At 39.6% G+C, this 18,806-nt stretch overlaps 1 protein-coding gene across 13 annotated transcripts in view; it reads right to left on the bottom strand.

The window, feature by feature from the left end:
- Positions 1-18,806, bottom strand: part of szt2 (SZT2 subunit of KICSTOR complex) — a 190,187-nt gene that overhangs the window by 130,968 nt on the left and 40,413 nt on the right. For 10 of the 13 annotated variants that reach the window (XM_007578194.2, XM_016664138.1, XM_016664140.1 and 7 more), the window contains exons 12-26: positions 15,911-16,056; positions 14,180-14,332; positions 13,922-14,036; positions 9,013-9,218; positions 8,700-8,936; positions 8,223-8,301; positions 8,023-8,111; positions 7,690-7,858; positions 7,434-7,551; positions 6,842-6,955; positions 6,429-6,632; positions 6,170-6,246; positions 2,589-2,727; positions 2,150-2,473; positions 1,812-2,019 (exon numbers count right to left, since the gene is read on the bottom strand). In XM_007578194.2, coding sequence (XP_007578256.1) covers positions 1,812-2,019; positions 2,150-2,473; positions 2,589-2,727; positions 6,170-6,246; positions 6,429-6,632; positions 6,842-6,955; positions 7,434-7,551; positions 7,690-7,858; positions 8,023-8,111; positions 8,223-8,301; positions 8,700-8,936; positions 9,013-9,218; positions 13,922-14,036; positions 14,180-14,332; positions 15,911-16,056 — 2,378 coding nt within the window. Of the gene's footprint in view, positions 1-1,811; positions 2,020-2,149; positions 2,474-2,588; positions 2,728-6,169; positions 6,247-6,428; positions 6,633-6,841; positions 6,956-7,433; positions 7,552-7,689; positions 7,859-8,022; positions 8,112-8,222; positions 8,302-8,699; positions 8,937-9,012; positions 9,219-10,300; positions 10,412-13,921; positions 14,037-14,179; positions 14,333-15,910; positions 16,057-18,806 lie in introns of those variants that run through there. The other 3 variants (XM_016664141.1, XM_016664139.1, XM_016664143.1) reach the window with 3 other exon arrangements.

Here is an 18,806-nt window from a genome sequence, read left to right as displayed (position 1 = left end):
GATTCATGGCCTTGTTTGATTCATGGCCTTGGGTTTGGGTTCCTCCAAACCCAAGGCCATTGTCTTGAGCCCCAAGGTGGAAAGACCTTGGGGTGGATGAGCTTCGCCCAGAATTTCTTAAGGTTCTGGATATTGTAGGGCTGTGTTGGTTGACACAGCTCTGCAATATTGCATGGACACCGGGGGCAATTCGCCTGAATTGGCAGACCAGGGTGGTGGTCCCCCTATTCAAAAAAGGAGAACATCATTAGACAGTCTGTCGGATAGGCAAACTTTGGATTCAGCAAGAGCAGTGTGGTTTTCGCCCTGGATGTGGAACACTGGACCAGCTTTACACCCTGGAGGGTTCTGGAGGGTTTGTGGGAGTTCGTCCAACCAGTCCACATGTGTTTCGCATACTTGGAGAAGGTGTTCAACCATGTCCCTCAGAGAGTCCTGTAGTGGGTGCTCCGGGAGTAGGAGGTACCGGGCCCTTTGATATGGGCTACTAGGTCCCTGTATGGCCAGTGTCAGAGTCTGGTCCGCATTGCCAGCAGTGAATTGAGGTTGTCTCTGGTGAGAGTTGGACTCCGTAAAGACTGCCCTTTTTTTCACAGATTCTGTTTATTACTTTTATGGAAAAAATTTCTAGACGCAGCCTAGGTGTTGAGGGGGATCAGTTTAGGTTCGGACGCATCTCTGCTTTTTGCAGACGATGTGGTCCTACTTAATTTATCACATCGTGTCTACAGCTTTCAGTGGAGCGGTTCGTAGCAGAGTGTGAAGCATCCACAATTAGAATAAGTGCCTCCAAACCCAAGGCCATTGTCTTGAGCTAGAAAAGGGTAGAGAGCCTTCTCCGGGTCAGGGAGGATGTCCTGCCCCAAGTGGACATCCTCCCTGTGGAGGAGTTTAAATATCTCAAGATCTTGTTCACAAATGAGGGAAAAATGGAGTGGGAGATCGACAGGTGGTTTGGTGCAGCGTCTGCAGTGAAGCGGGCGCAGTACCGGTCTGTCATGATGAAGAGAGAGCTGAGTCAAAAAACGAAGCTCTCAATTTACTGGTCGATCAACACTCCTACTCATCTATGGACATGAACTTTGGGTTATGACTAAAAGAACGAGATCAAGGATACAAGTGGCCAAAATGAGATTTCTCCGTAGGGTGTCTGGGATCTCCCTTAGAGATCGGGTGAGAAGCTCGATCATCCGGGAGGGACTCAGAGTAGAGCCGCTGCTCCTTCACGTCAAGAGGAGTCAGTTGAGGTGGCTTGGGCATTTGGTTAGGATGGCTACTTGGTGGGGTGTTCTATGCAGAAGACCCAGAGGAAGACCCAGGACACACTGGAGGGACTATATTTCTCAGCTGGCCTAGAAACGCATTGGGATTCTCCCGGAGGAGCTGGCCCAAGTTGCTGGGAAGAGGGAAGTCTGGGCCTCCCTACTTAGGCTGCTACCCCCAGGCCCGACTCCAGATAAGCGGAAAAAAACGGATGAGATCAGCCAACAATCTTTCACTGCTGTTTTGTCCAGTTCTGATTTTCTGGTACGTCCTTTCCAAACTGCTGACTCCAGTGGTTTACTGGAGTCAGCATGGAAACTCAAATCTGTTTGTGACTGTGCTTAACTTTAACCAGTAAAAAGTACATCAAAGTTGATTCCAAGCCAGTTTAGCATTACAGATTAAACTACTCTTCACCCAATTAATAGCACTGCAAGTGGTGTGTGAATTTGTGGTATTTATAGTAACTAAATTCATATCAGATATGAGCTGATTCAGTTTGATCTCTGCTATATGATGAACAGTCCTATAATAAGCAAGTTCCTTACCTGAAAAAGATGTCCTTAGGTTGGCAACTTGAGTTAGGGTGTATTAGTTGCTCTTTCAGGTGCTCCAGTGAGCAGTTGTAGACATAAACTGGACACCTTAAATGACTGCTGTCGCTAGTGCTCTGTTGGGAAACCTGCCTGCTGAAACTGATGCGCAAATCGTCCTTCTGTGGTTCAGAAAACTGGACTCCTTCTTTTCCTCCAGGATCTAGAACAGTTTAAGTACTATTATGGTCATGTTTGAGTGTGTTAAGACATTGGTTATTCCTTCAATTGGCTCATTTTGAACTAATCTACAGCAATGTTATCACAACCACTGGCTTGATCAAAATACCAACCTGAGCATGATGTCCCAGTATCTGTCTCAGATAGTCTACTGTCCAAACTCTCAGATTCCACATGCAGCAAGTCTATAGGCCCAGTGTGGCTCTCAGATGGAGATGTAAGGAGAGACGACTTGCCTGAGAAGTTGCCACAGCTGGAGCTCCTGTGCAGTTTAGAGACCAGGCTGTAGCCAGACTCTGACTTATCAGGGCCACTGGTGGAACCTGACAGGGAGTCTGCCTGAGATTTATTGCTGGGAGTCAAGGTATCATCCTCTTGCATACTGACAGTACTTCTAGGCTCAGTCTCCAATGTTGATGCCATCAACATAAGAACATCTGACAAGTAGATATAATATACACATTATGCCTCATCCACACATCTAATCCCAAATTTAAAGTAAAAATGTAGGTGTTTTCTGTCTCAGTGCGCAAAAATAAAGTATAAGTGTACCTGCAAAGGTGGCAGGAAGGAATGTGAGGAGGAGCTGCTGGGAGTTAACGTACTTGGCATAGCACCTCCACTGTGGTACGAATGAGCTTCTTTCTAACAGCAGAGGTTCCTCATCAACAAGGTCTGCATTACTGAAACTCTGAAAATCCATGTTTATTACACCATTGCAAGAGTACATGTTGGTCCTACCGTATTCCATAAAAGACTAGTTACAACAGTAACAAAGTTTCCCTTTACTAATACGTTCACCCAGGGATGAAAGTATTAGTAATATAAAATATAAAAAGAAACTACACCCACCCTCTTTGATTCTAAGAATATTATTTTCCTTTTCAGTAATTCAGATCTACTGCTGTGTTTGGGTTCTCTGTTATATTGACCATTCGATTTTAGACAAACTTCTATGGTACACCATCTAATTTTAAAATAACTTTAATACACAGACTTTATGGTGTGCTGAGGTCCCCAGGACATTGTGGCTCAGTGAATAGAGTAAATAGCCTTTCAAAAAAATTGTGAGTTTGAATCCAACTTCCTTCAGGCACATGTTGATGTGGGCAAGGCACCTGAAGCAATTTAACCCAATGTCCCTACCAGTCTGTGCTCTATAAAGTCTGTAAATTCATCCAGATCCTGAAGCTGTAAAACAAATGATCACCCCTTCACCGCTGTGCTTTACAGATGGTTTGAGACAATTTACTATGCTCTATTTGGCTTTCTCCTTATGTGCAGTACAGTCAAAACATCCGTACTTTAGACTTCTCAGTCCAAATTACATTGTTCAGAAATCTTGTGTTTCTGAACAATTATGCTGCCATAATTGTTTGTCAAAGGCGGTGTTTCTCAACCTTTTTTGGGCCAGTGCCCTCCTATCTATTATCCATTATCCACCGAATATTATTTTATGATTAATATTACTATCATTATTGTTGCCGTCTTGATTTTTATTTTCTGTATGTGTCATTAAAAATCCTTAAAAGAGAAACACATTAATGAATTATTAGTTTCCAAAGAACAAAAAAGCCATGTGAACAGAAATCATTTTTAAAGGTGTCTAAGAAAAATGCAATGGGTATTCAACTTATAATTGATGGGCTCATCAGCAGCCAATCAGAGTAGAACATTTTTTTGTTTTGTGCCATTTTCTGATGTTAGTTGTTAACTATTGCAAAATGACTAGATAAAAGATGTACAACAATGGCATTTTAAACTTTGAACTATTTAAAAAAAGACTGAGCTCTACAACATTAAAACATGGATAGAACTGTAACTATATCAATCATAACTCGTCTTTTCTTAGGCGTTTCTGTCAGTTTCTGGTGGTGCAGCTCTGTGCTGCCTTCAGGAGAATGGGACATATCAACCATAAAATTTCACCTACTGTGCAAGCCAGTGCTTTAAGAACAAAAGTTTCAGATCCTTTTAATGCCATAGAAATATGAGACAGAAACATGGATTATATCTTTATATAGACCTGTCTATTGATTTATAGATTAATATTTTACTTGATAGAAATTACAAAGAACAAATCTGGTTCTTAATCCAATCCTAATGAGTCAAACTGAAAGTGTCATGGAGTCACATAACAGGCTGATGACATTAACACTGACATGAAAAGCAATATTGAAGAAATAAATACATAAAATACAATCTAATTAAAAACATAACTAAGTAATAAGTAGTACTATATGTGTTCTCATCAAACCCATGGCATTTCAACAATATTATCTTACTTCTTATCTGAAAATAATGTCTGTTCAAATATTTTAGGACATAAAATATTTGAAAACCAGACACCTATAACCTGACAAGTGAATCACAGCGGGGCCGTTAGCCAATGTAACGCCTAACTGATGCGGTGAAGCTACCAGTATCAGGAGGGCGGAGCTGCACCAAGAAGCTAACAGAAACACTGAAGAGAAGAAGAGCTACCATTGATACAGTTGCAGCATGATTTAATGTTGCACACCTCAGTTTTTAGCAAGTAGCTCAAAGTCTAAACTGGTATTGTTGTGCATATGAGGGGCAAAGATTACCTTTGAGCAAACGCCCCCCAACGGAATCGCAGCGCACCCTTTAGTAAATATTTCTGCCAGTGCCCCCTGCCGTCCTCTGAATGCCCCATTGAGAAACGCTAGTCTAAGGGAAAAAGGTTCTCTGAGATACCTTTCCAAACACGCCATTCTTGCTGAATTATACTCTATGTGAATTGTCATGGAGTTTAAGACTGAACATGCCAGCTGAGACGTGTGGAATCTAAGATAGAAAACATATTGTTTTTGAATGTTTTTTACACTTGCAGAATTCATATAGTCATTGAGGCTGGTAGATACCAGAACATTTTTTTTTATCAAATCTTGATCTGAAAAACATGAACAAAGGGTGCAACTTCTTTCTAACATGACAAAACAATCATGGTAAAAATCTCAGGAACTTAAAATATAAGCCTATCCCATTAAACCATTAAATTTCTTCATAAAGATAGCATAAACATTGTTTTGTACTTATTAGGTTTTAAAATTATGTTGAATAAATTGTTATACCAAAACCACAAGATATTATTACACTATATCACTGAAGAAATGTGTAAAAGAAACTTATTATGTCCTTAAAGCGTCTACAATTATAAGAATGAGCAGCCTTCAAATTTGTTGCCAAACTATTTTGCTCAATTCTTCTACAGTGAGATGTACAACAGACAACATTTAGCAGCAAATTTAACATGTTAATAGGTAAAAAAAAAACAGAGGTACATATTCATGTCAGGTTTTGATAAAATTATAGACAGAAAAATAAGTTTCCTCAAGTTACGAGAACACTTTTTACTTTTACAAAGGACAGACCAGAATAAATTAGTTTTCATTTTCATCTGAAGAAGCAACACAACGTCAGGAACAAGATCCTATAGAAAAATTACACCAAAGTAAAGATTCTTGAAATAATGATTTGTTGTATGTAAAATGATGTTTTAAACCTTAGTTCTGAGATAAATTCTTTGAAAATTACTGAGCAGGTGTGGTCAGTTATTTCAATGAGTCCAGCATCAAGAACTGTCAACTGTTAACTGAATTCTCCTTTGACAGCATCACATTTTCCATTGGTCCTTAAAAATTTAAAAAAGGGAGTCTGATGTAAATGTGTTCTTTGTACATATGCTTTCAATTGAGAGAGCTGATGGAATGGGCTTTTCCTGCAGATAAAAAATCTCAAGATAATGAAGTTTTCTACAGTTAAATATACCATCTGTCAAATACTTACTTTGCGCAACTGAATGCCTCAAAATAAATTATCTTACAATGACCTAGTCAACACCCAAACCTGAGAAGAGTGCTTTGTGAAATTTTAAAGACTTGTGTATAAATTAAGACATAGAAATATAAGATAAAACAGAGATCTTTATACACATTACAATTTGGTTCATTTAATAAATATTGGCAAGGTGTAATATATCAGGCTTTGCCAAATGCGTAGAGTCTTGAAGTTAAAAGAACTTGGCCTTAGTATTCGACAGAATAGAGAAGCTAAAATGCCCTCCAGGTAAATCTGACTGAATATGGAGAAGAATGCATGAGATTACATACCTGTAAAGTGCTTGTAGATCCCAAGACCTCCTTGCCAGCAATGGTGTCTTTTCTCTCTGTAGGTTTAACACATTCTTCTGAAGCACAAACAGAACAGATACAATTAGATAGATAAGAAGTTTGTGTAATTCATATTGAATCTGATAAAACAGGAAATAACATAATGTTTATTGTTTTCTCAAAGGAAGAGTAAAGTATAACATTTACACAGCCGTCCACATTGACTAAGATATCAGTTAGGCTTGGGAAACAGACAAACCTTTAATAAGAGACAAAGAGAAAGGAGGGATATGGTCATCTCTCTCTCGCTCTAAAATGTGATTCACAAAGGCAGAACAGTCAGCTGCAGCTAACGGGATCTCTCTGTCACTGAGTTCCTGCTCCAGGCTGGTGTGGAAGAGGCTGAGGAGGAGCTCATTGGGGGGACTGGAGGTGCTATGAATAAGATCTTCATTCGCTACACCTGAGCAGAAAAATTTCAAAGAAAACAGTTGGTGATGTATGTAACAGGTCTCTCTTGTAAATTAATGAGTCTCAAGAAATTTTCCTGTATAAATGAAGGAGTAATAATAATAATAATAAAACAAATATTGTGGAATGCATGTATTCACAGGAATTTATATTAATGTCAATTGTAAGTACAGAGGAGAGAAAGACAAATAGATACAGTACCTGTATTGAATGTGAGGAAGAAGAGTTCAACCTGCTGACAACTTGGAAGAAGTTGGATAAGATCAAACTGGAAGGGAACCATTTGGATGCTGTCCTCAGATAATGTTACATCTCCTGTAAAGAACAGCACATTCATTGATCAATGCACAAAAAAAACTCACTCAGCACAACTAGGTTTAAATGGTAAATGGACTGAACTTATACAGCGCTTGTCCAGTCATTTTGACCACTCAAATTGCTTTACACTAGAGTCACATTCACACTCAAATGCTCACACATTTATACACTGATATGCAGATCGGGAGGCAATTTGGGGTTAAGTGCACAGGAGCATATTGATATGTGGCAGGAGGAAGCTGGAACTGAACCTACAACCTTCTGATCACAAGACGACGACGCTACCCACAGAGCCACAGTCACCCCAATAATAAGTGCTTAACGGCACTTACTCTGAAAACAATATAAGTTCATGGAAACAGATACATTTTTAGTATGAAATTGTGAAAGTGGTGGTAAAATGCCGGCTAAGGGGCAAACATCTCTATGGTGCGTTAAGTACAGTTAGTCTCATTTTAAGGTGCTCCTTTGTTACCTTGGACTTCTTTGTGTGCAGTGGGGAGAGAGCAGGTCTGGTCCTTATTTTGACACAGCTGATTTAAATACTCAAATGTCATCATGGTGGACATGCATGCCAAATCCCTTGGGAAAATCTAGAGAAAAAAAAATTTTTTTTGAACAAAGCATTCTGGCATCTTACATGCTGACAATTAAAAAAAAACAACAACCAACTATATGCACACAAAGATTTAGTCAGTCTATTCAAATGCTGTTGCATAGGTAATACGCACAGCTTGTGGAATGTCTTGGTATATGAGGCCCTGGAAATGTCGATGCTGGTCCATGCAGTTCATCACTGAGCCACTCTGTGGTTCTACCCAACATTCTGTCACCAGGTTAAGCTCTGAGTCCATGTCCACAGCTTCCACCTCTGTGTCATTGTCATCATCTGTAGAAAAGCTGGAGTGCCAAGAAGATTGCAATAAGTGGGAAAACAACTCGTATGTTTTACAATTGAAAGGCTGCTCTGATGACATGGAGCCAATATCAAAGTCACACTGCTGGTCCACCTTAACCAAAACACAACCGAACAGGATGCTGTCGAACATCAGTGGCCGTCATACCTGTCCTTGCTAAAGGTTGAGTGAGGTGGAAACAGAATGTACTGAACAATACAAGAGTGACTCTCCTGCTCTCTGTTGCCTGACATGATCTGATGACAAAGATGAGAACAAAAAGAACAGGCATCAGGTTACAAATCACACATGAATATCATAGATATTACAAACTAATCATGACTTGGCTTTCAGCTCTTGTTTTTTACCTTCATTGGCAGCTCAATCACCATGTTTATGATGCCCTCCCCACTAGAGGCAAAGTGAAAACCTTCCGATAGGCGAATCCTACAAGTATGTTAAAAAAGATTTTCATATCACCCTTTAAGGTCACCAGGGAACCACCAGTAAAGTGAGAGATGATGTGCAGAATTTTATTTAGGTTTAGCTTGTTTGGTTTTAAACTTATAGGCATATTTTCCAAATATTTAATTAAATATGTAGTTACTCTATTATGTATATAAAATAATGTGACCACTGCATTTACTCCTTTAATTCGCAGTGTTTTGGCCTGTAATGCCAGTGGATTGAGAGTGGACCTTTATTCTTTGCTAGCTGACGAATGTCCCTCTGTTATCAAACTGCATTCTAAGCTAATGCCCTCAAACATGAACATTTTCTAATAAGTTTGGTGTTTGTAATTTACTTTATAAAAGTAACTAAAATGTCAAAATTTCCTAACTTACTCAGAGAGCATCGACAGGATGTGAGCAACAGCCTGCATGGTCACAGCAGGTCCGTGGCTGCTCTGTACTCCCCACACCCACCGCCGGTGTAAGAAATAACGTGATAGCGAGGCCAGAGTTGATGAGGCTGTTCGGTTGGCTGCCATGCTGAGGGGCACAGTGCTGTTGAAGGGCACTGGGAAATTCTCCATGCTGAAAATAAAGGGAGTCCTGAAGTCCTGTGGCAGTTTCTCATACCTGTAAAGAAGTTCATTTTATGGTAAAATCAGATTCTCTGATGAAAAACAGTACGTCTTAAATGACCCGTACTAACCTTATCAGCAACTTCTCAAGAGGCTTACTGAGGACCACTACACAGGGTCTATCTGACAGAGCAGGCTTGACCACAGGAACCAGGGGAGATTTAGATGGAGACACCTGGCCCACTGTCTTCCTCTTGGCCTTTGGTGTTGCTTCTTTGTTCTGAACACGGTGAGGGAAGCGAAGCTTCAGGATTTGCTCACGCAGCTCATCCACAATCTGATTAGAAAAAAAAAAAGAGCTGTGAGTAATGAGCTATTAGATCATTGTGACAGTTGAGTCTGTACAGCACAGATTGATCTAACTCAGTGTTCTGATTAATATTATTGTGTTTTGACATGTAACAATTGTTGAGAACACATATAGTACTAACTAGACAGTTTTGTCCAGTTAGAGATTAAATAAAGACAGGTGAGATTACGACAAAGAGTAAACTTTTTGTGTTTGGAGCCAAGTCCTACACAAAACAACCAACATAATACAACCAAATCACCTGGCACATAGGATTTGTTAGAGGAAATATGCTGTGGAAATCCATGATGTATATTACCAAATCCATGCAACTGCAGTTTGTCTGACTTGTTTATTGGGACAAAAGCTGCTAATTAAAAACTTTAGGTTTACTTGGTGCAAATAAAAACCCACTGGAAAAAAAATCAATATAAAAGGTGTAAAACAGATGGGTAAATAAATACATACTGTGAGAACATGTGTAAAAATGGTCCCAAATAACAAAGATGGACAAAAACATAAAGTAATGACAAAACAGGGTTTAAAAAGGTGACATGTCAATCCCCATCCATTTTTATTTCTACCTTGCCAGTCAAAAACTAAGTCATTTTAACACTGAAAATCAGCAAAATTATATTCTTTGATGAAGTGATCTTGATCTGTAGTTCTCCAGGCTTTCAGAAGATATTTAACACTTTTGCTTAGACTTTGGCTGCTTTCACTTATTTATAGTACTGTAGGTGCTTGTTCCCATTCATGTAGTGCAGTGGATACTTTAAAAGTAGCAAGATGGAAAACCCCAGAGAAAAATATAATAAAATACAGCCTCCAACCTGAAAGAAGGCTAAAGAGTTACAGTAACTCTATTCCCAGGTCATCACTTTAAAACAGAAGGCTTGACGTGGTGTTGCATAGAGCTGGGCTTAAACTGGATTCAGAAATGATTCACAGTGCTTCACTTTTTCCACCTTTTGCTATGTTACAGCTTTATTCCAAATTGTATTAACTTAATCTCTTTCCTTAAAATTCTACACACATATACTCATTTGCCATGCAGCTCACCAGTTTACCAGAGAAACCTGTAGGACTCTCGGACCAAGAGAAACTAGATTCTCTGGTCTGATGGGACAAAGGTTGAACTTTTTGGTGTGAATGTCAGACATCATGTTTGGAGGAAACCAGGCACGGTTCATAACCAGGTTAATAGGGAAGAATTGTGGTGGCGGTATCATGTTATGGCAATATCTTGCAACATTATGAACTGGCAGACAAGATAGAGGGAAAGATGAATGCACCAATATACAGAAACATCCAGGATGAAAACCTGCTCCAGAACATCCATTCATCTATCCTTTATCATACACCCTGGTCACTATTGGGCTTGGAAGAGATGCTGGTGTCTATCTCCAGCAGTCAATGGGTGAGAGGCGAGGTACACCTTGGACAGGAACCTCTCTGGAGAGGTCTGAAAATAGATGCAGAGATGTCTCCCAATCACCCTTCAGGAGATGGAGAGGAACTGCAAAGAATAATGGACCAAACTGCCTAAATAAAGAATAGCTAAGCTTATGGCATCGTAATCAATCCTGTGGAGGTAGAAAGGCCTCAAAAGAGGGCATCCAGACACCTGTAGAGGATATGAATCCTTATCTGCAATGCTCTAGGGGTTAGGACAGGACGGCAGGGTCAGTTTTTTATTATCTAGAAATAGGTGGCATTTCTAGTTCCAAATGCCATGGTCTGCATTTGGAACTGGAAATGAAGACAAGGGCTGGGAGGGACACAAACAAACAGGATAAAAATGATTTTACTTTTGCATACAAAAAGATAAACATTCCATGAGGTTTTTCACTGCACAATATACTGCTTTAAATAAATGAAAAATAGTAAATACAAACGCAACACAATCATAAGAAATTATCCTATGTTCACCATGTTCCATCTTGCTTCAAAAATGTAGCTACTTTAAAACAGCAGTAATAAAGTCCATCCATCCATCCATCCATTGTCTTACACACTTATCCCTAGTGGTGACGTGAGGGGTGCTGGTGCCCATCTCCAGCGGTCAGTGGGAGATAGGCGTGTTCACCCTGGACAGGTTGCCAGTTCATCGCAGGGCAACACAGAGACAGACAGGATAAACAATCATGCACACACACAACTAGGGAGAATTTAGAGAGGCCAACCCAACAGTCGTGTTTTTAGACTGTGGGAGGAAACTGAAATACCCTGACAGAAACTCCATACAGAAAGACCCTGGGCCTTTTTGCTGCAGGGCAACAGTGCTACCGACTGTGACACTAAGCAACTCCAGTGACATAGTTACAAACTACTAACCTAAAATAATTATTTAAAAGCTCTGCAGACTCTGAGAATTATTCAGTTCTAGCAGAACTGACAGTTTGTCAGCTGCTCTACCAGCAAAACCAAGACATTGGATTTGTTTTATACAAATACCAAGGATTCATATGTCTTCAAATCAAGACCTCCTCTGGGGAAATCAGATCACAATCTTGTTATTCTCTACTCTGAATTATAAACCTATTGTCCAGAGGTTTTTGCCTGTTAGGAAAATATCTAAGAAAGTCATCACAGGAAGTCAAAGAAGCTCTACAGGACTGTTTGAAGCCTTGAAGCCCTGTGGAGGGCCTGTTTTAAGGTCCAGTCATAACATGTAAGCAGTGATGTCAGTAAGACGTTACTGACGGACCACTTTTTTCAGAAACGAGTAATCTAACGCGTTGCTATTTCAAATCCAGTAGTCAGACTACAGTTACTTATCGAAATCACTTTGCGTTACTATTATCTTTTGTAATTTAGCGACCACCGTTTCTATACTGTCAACTGTTGCTGTTGACAGTATCAACAGCAACAGAAACGTAGACAATGGAGGGAGATTTGCATTTTGTTGCTGGAAAAACAGGAACTATTTTGAGTTTCGCTCGCCAAGTCTGATTATTAGAAGCAGCTTTGGGCTTGTTTTTTTCTAAAGTCGCTTGCAGATTTAATGAGTTGCAAGTTGCGAATTTGGGCTTGCAAATAAGCAGACATAAACACTAGAATTTGTCTGACATCCAGTTGGTTTTAGTCCATCATTTCCCGGATGATCCGTCCTGCTGCGTCTTTGTTAATTTCAATTTACTTGTGAATGACGTCGAGCTTCACGATGCGCTCCAGAAAACTGCAAACACCAAGACTAATTTGAACAGCGCAATAAACGTGAAAACAGCCGTGAATGAACGTGTTCGTAAAGTTGCGCAACTAAACGCTATTAAAATTATTAATATTAAGTTAAGTGTCACAAATCTGTGCAGCCATCTGAGCTGTGTAGCCGCAGGAGGAGCACTGGGTGCTGCGCTGTGACAGCACATACAGGGCCGTAACGCACAACCTGGACGCTGGGGCAGGGAGGGTTGTGGGGGTCTAAAATCCTATTTATAGTTTTCCAGACAATAGCAATGCACAAATTGCTAAAGGTATTTTCGTACTGTTGTAATTATTAAACAATCTCCACTTCTTATAAGTGGAAATACATTATTGATGTTACCATTATAAAATAACTTGCAATTAAGTTTTGGCAAAGATCAATGTAATTTTTACAGGTGGTGAAGCGTTGTTGTCAGCAGCTGCTGAAAGTAACTAAAAAAGTTACTTTTAATGTAATGTAGTCACTTTCCAAATAAAGTAATCAGTAATCTAACTAAATTACTTTTTCAAGGAATAATCAGTAATCTGATGAGTTACTTTTTCAAAGTAACTATGCCATTACTGAGTGTAAGCTTGTTTGCATCTTACTCAAGCAAACAAGCTTGTATAATCTCTTCTACCATCATCTGTTGGGGCAGCAGCATCAGAGTCAGGGATCTAAAAAGGCTCAACAACCTGACAACGAAGGCTGGTTCTGTTCTGGGGACTACTGTGACACTTCTGAAGATGATGGCACAAAGAAAGATTTCACATAAAATCAAGATAATTATGGACAATCCTGACTAACCTCTTCCTGAGATCAGCCATCACCATCTACAATAACTCTGGAGAATTTTGAATAAATGTGAGTTACAACATTTAATTTCCTTTTGAGATCAATAAATATTTTTTCATCGAACTGAGTTGAATAAACTCCTTGTAATGAATCTTCCTCAGAAAAAATCAACCTATAATTATGTGGATCAGATGTCTGACCTTTTAGTTGAATTGGAAGAGTTCTATCAAGTGAATAGAATATGTGAAAACAGCACAGAAATACCTCCTATTTTAACAACACTTTAAAGAATGAGTCTTTGTTACATTTCAACTTCCCCAGTTTATTCATGGTACTTTGTTTTCCCATTTTAAAACTATTAGAAACCTGTTCTTTGTGAGTCATAAAGCTCCACCACCAAATAGGGAGAAATGCACAAAAAATACTTAACTACTGGTAGTTCCTGTTCAGCCAGAGGATAGGGACATCACAAAGCTTTTGTGTTGTAACAGGCCTGGATGTCGCATAACTTGTTTTTTTTAAAGCGATTATTCTCTGCTGTAGTTCCACCTTAATAATGCATACCATTTTTACTAGTTGTACTGGTAAAAAAGGCATGCTAAAATAATTGGCATAACTGTGAAATGCCAATAAATCTAATCATAACAGGTTCTCCTGCAACCCACAAGAAATTATGGGATGGTTGTTTATTTTCAAAATGCTAAAGTACCTTGTTTCTAATGTTAGCTGGTGTCCCAATGGGAAAGCCCAGGCGCAGAACCATGCAGGGTGTCTTAGAGATCAGACGGACAAGATAAAAGGATGTGGGAATTTGATCCGATGAACTGTGGAGTCAAAGTAAAAAAAAAAAAAAAAGCGTTTCAGTATTATGTTCTCCAAAAGAATGAAGAACGTGAATGTGGCGTATTTTTTAAGAGCACAGAAAGAGAAATGGTCGCAAACAGTGATAACCTTTTTTTTTTTTTACCTGTATATGAGTTTGACATATGAGTAACCTTCCACCAATACAAAGCTGCTGCAGTCCCTCAGCAAGGATGTGAGAGCAGAGTGTGAGATCCGACACTGGATGGTGCTATAGCGGCCATTGTTTCCAGCTGTGTGCAGGTGTTTGGGAACAGGCCTGGAGGGACATTAACCCACAATCTGACTGATCAGGTTAAGTACAGATAACCATTGCAAAATTATACCAAAGACAAAAAAGGTAAGAACAAATTTCAAAGTATTACCTATAAAATGTTCCACTAGAGAGTTCCAATAGGTGTGCACATGGAAGAGAATTAGTTTCTCTTTGTTTCTAATCATACTAAACATTAAAACTTTTCTGAGCATATGTAATTTTTTTTCTTAGGTAAATCTCGACAGTACAGAAAAATCACAGTTTGGTATGTTTTCAAGAGAATAAAATAAAAAGTGGTCACTGCAATCGATTTTTTTAACTGAACACCGCTCAACTGAAGCAACAACAAAACCTCTTAACAGTTATTGTTATTTAGGAAAATTACAGATACTTGATATTTGAGGGGAATTTTTTTTAAATCATTATGCAATGTTTCAGTCAAATGCAACACAATTTGTACTTTAACAGATGTTTCTGCCATCCCAGCTCAATTCAATTTATTTATATAGCACAAAAGGAAAATGAGAATACTGACTGCATATTATAAACGGCATCACATGAAAGATGGGTGTAAGTGGTTTGATAATTTAGGACTCCAACATGAGAAACCCCAAAGAATAAATTGTTTCCTGACCTGAGCCCACACCCTGAGCAAGTCTTAGATCACTGGTTTATCTACAATTAGATGAAGAAAGTAACTCAGTGAAAAGCCCAAGGGAATCTCCAAGTCTGACGGCCCTTTGCTGTATGTCTTTCTCTTCTCTCTCTTCCTTATTTACTGTCCATTTACTGTTAAATAAAAGCCACAGCAGCCTTAAAAACATCTTTAAAAAAACACTAAGAACAAGAACAACTCTAGTTAACATGTCGAGCAACTACAAATAAACGTCTTCCCTCTTCAAACGTCTTTTTATTTCCAGAATATGTCAAGAAGGTATCAAATAATTCCACTTGTATTTAACTGAATATCTCCTCTTTGAACCATTTTAAGCTCTATTGGCCATGCTATAGTGCATAACTGCTCAATTGAAAATTACTAATGACTTCCATAAGGAAGTGAACTGCCATGACTTCCTCATGGCAGTTGATTCCAGTTTACTCAAACTTTCCATCTTCCTTGAGCTGAGAGCAACTGTTGATAAAGCTCCCTATACCATCCTTCTCAAAGGTCATCTTCCTTTGTTATAAAACATACTGCTCTTGACTGATTGCCCTCGCATCTCTCTGGCTACTCTGTTCATTCAACCAAACTCCTTCAGGTCAGATGCCCTTCCTGTTACACCAGGTCTGTCTTATGGTTCCTCCTTTATATCATCCATCTTCACCCTATTGTCAATGTATCAGCACGTTCGGTTTGCACTGATTTGTGTTGTATATCCAGCAGTGCTTTTAGTCACTCTGTTCCCTACCCCTGAAATTCCCTCACATGCTATATGTGAAACATATACTCCACCCACCCACAGTTACAGTAAATAAAAAGCATTATTACCATAATTATCATAATTATAGCCACATGAACCTTTATAAATCCAAATTATTTTAAATGATTTGAATATAAAGATAAAAAGATGTGTTCCTCACAAGTCATGTTCAAGGATAATAGCAATCCGGTGCATGTGTAACCATCGTTGCCAAAAGTTTGTGTCCATAGAGAGTATGGGTTTCCAGTATGATGCAAACTGGGACTGAGATGGGTCTTTGGATCCACTGTGCTGCAAAGACAAAACCTGAAGGAGGAGGACATAATTTAGTTAAAACAGATTAACACAGAGAAGAGAGGCTGTTTTTGCTACTACATAACCAGATTGGTAATGTGAATTGGCTCTTAGCACTTTTCACCTGGGGGCCAGAACATAGGTCTGGCAACCTTTGATCAATGTTATACAAAAACAACAGATTGAAAAAAAAAAAAAAAACCTCTGGAATTCAGCCATATACACATGTGGACAAAATTGCTGGTACCCCTCTCTTTATGACCTCAAAGTTGCCAATGGTCACTGAAATTACTTGAAACTGGCAGAAGACATAGAAATCTACTGAGAATTAACCAGTAACTACAAAATTTCTGAAGAAAGGGGCCTGCACAGTGTGTGTGTTCGATGAAGCCCAGCGTTCTGCTCTGATGCTGAAAATTAGCAACAATGCTAAGGTGAAGTAAAATGTAGTCAATAGCATGTGGAGTATTATGATTATGTTGACTAACATGGACTAACTCCATTCAGTATGAAAACATTAGTGTATAAGCTAAAATTAGCTAATGTTAAGGTTAGCTAGATGCTGTCTGTAGCATGTGTGGTATCAACAGCATGTCATTGACTTACTACATTCAGTATGCTAATCACCAATACATTTTTAAAATCAGCTAAAATTCTCATTTTAGCCAGAAGGGTAATGTTAGCCTTATAGTAAAAACTAGCTATAAGCCTAACATTATCATGACATGCTAGTCATAATGAGTGACTAGCATGTTGATACTACTAGAAGAATGAAGATCATCACTAGGATGTTAACATAAAATTACTCCAGTCAGTGTGCAAACATTTGTTTATAAGCTAAAATTAGCCAAAATGGTAAAGTTAGCTTAAGTGCTGCCAGTAGCACATGAGTCATCGCTAGTATGTTGAGTAACAGACCTGGAATTATTCACTGACAGTGTTCTGTGTTTCATCAAGACCTGCACTGAATGTCACAGTGAAAAAATTTATCTGGGTCCTCCCAAACAAAAAGGCATGGATGACTCAAAGTCCAGTGGCTGCTTAGAGCAAGGCAAGCTACTTTCAAGTGTGGGGACAAGGCCCTCTAAGGCTTGGCACGGAGCAACCTAAAGACAGTGTTGCTCTTCTTGTAAGAACTACAAAAAGAGTATTGAGTAGCACCTGGACAACAACAGCAGGCAGGTTTGGTTGGGAGTCCAGCACATATCATCAACTACAGGATCAGTCACAGAGCAGCCGAAGGTGACATCTCACTTGCAGAGAAGTTGAACCACTTCTTCGCTTGTTTCGAGTCAGAGCCTCCAGTGGCAGCTATTCCAAATGCAGTAGTGCAATTAAGCACCTCTATTTTCAAGGTAGTGGAATGTGAGGCGAGACACTTGCTACAGTCTGTCAACCCCAGAAAGGCAGCAGGACCTGATGGTGTTCCTGAACGTGTGCAGAGGAACTGTGCAGAACAGCTGGCTGGGATCTTTACGAAGATCCTCCATCATTGTTCCCATTCCTAAAAAAAAAAAATCACCCATCACATGCCTGAACGACTACCAACCAGTGGCTCCGACCCCATTGGTGATGAAATGTTTTGAAAGACTTATTTAGAGTCACATCTTGGCATTCATTCCTTGCACCTTTGATACACACCAGGTTGCCTGTAGAGCTAACAGGTCGACTGGGATGCTCTTGCCACTGTCCTGCATGCTGTCTTTTCCCACCTGGAGTACTGGAAGAGTTACGCATCCTCCTCATTGATTTTATCTCTGCATTCAATACCACCCTCCCTGACAAACTGGTGTGCAAACTGTCAGACCTGGGAATCCTCTCTTCCTCCATACCTCTTCACAGCTATCAGCACTGACTCCCCCCAGGGCTGTGTGCTGAGCCCTCTGCTGTTCACGCTGTACACACACACGACTGTGTTTCAGTCCATCAAAGTACCACCCTTGTTAAATTTGCAGACGACAGCAGTGGGTCTCATCTCAGGGGGGGGATGAGTCTGCCTATAGGGAGATTCATCCACCATGCTGTGGAGTGATACAATTTGTTCCAACGGCTGCCGTCTGGCTACAGATACAGGAGTATTAAAGCAAGGACAAACAGATTAAAGAACAGTTTATGCCCAGTGACGTACATTGGACTTAATTTACTCGTTGCAAAATCTTGTTTTTAACTTGCATTGTTTCAAAATGAGCTTCATGTGTCACTGAGGACTAAATATACCGTATTTTCCGCACTATAAGGTGCACCTTCAATGAATGGCCTATTTTAAAACTTTTCATATGTAAGGCGCACTGCATTATAAGACGCATAGAATAGACGCTACAGTAGAGGCTGGAGTTACGTTATGCAACCACTAGATCAGTGTTTCTCAACCTTTTTTGGCCCAGCGCCCCCCAAGCCTTTATCCAGGTCCCTCACCGCCCTCCACCAAAGAATTTGCAGGCTACTTTGCACTATTATTTTATTATTAATATTACTGTCACTATTGTAGATGTTTTGATTTTTATGCTTGTTTCTGTTCATCAAAAATTATTTCCCAGACAGTAAAAAAGCCATGGGAATAGAAATTATTTTCACAGGTGTCTACAAAAAATGCAATGAACATTCAACTTAAAATTGGTAGGCCTAACAGCAAAACGACTGAGCTCTGCAGCATTAAAACATGGATAGAACCGTAACTACATTAATCATAGCTCTTCTTCTCTTCAGTGTTTCTGTCGGTTTCTGGTGGTGCAGCTCTGTGCTGCCTTCAGGAGAATGGGACA

Source organism: Poecilia formosa, unplaced genomic scaffold, assembly GCF_000485575.1.
Source record: "Poecilia formosa unplaced genomic scaffold, Poecilia_formosa-5.1.2 Scaffold470, whole genome shotgun sequence".
In the NCBI taxonomy this organism is placed as follows: Eukaryota; Metazoa; Chordata; class Actinopteri; order Cyprinodontiformes; family Poeciliidae; genus Poecilia; species Poecilia formosa.
Note: the sequence above shows the minus strand (reverse complement) of the source record. Positions and strands in the feature narration are given on the sequence as shown.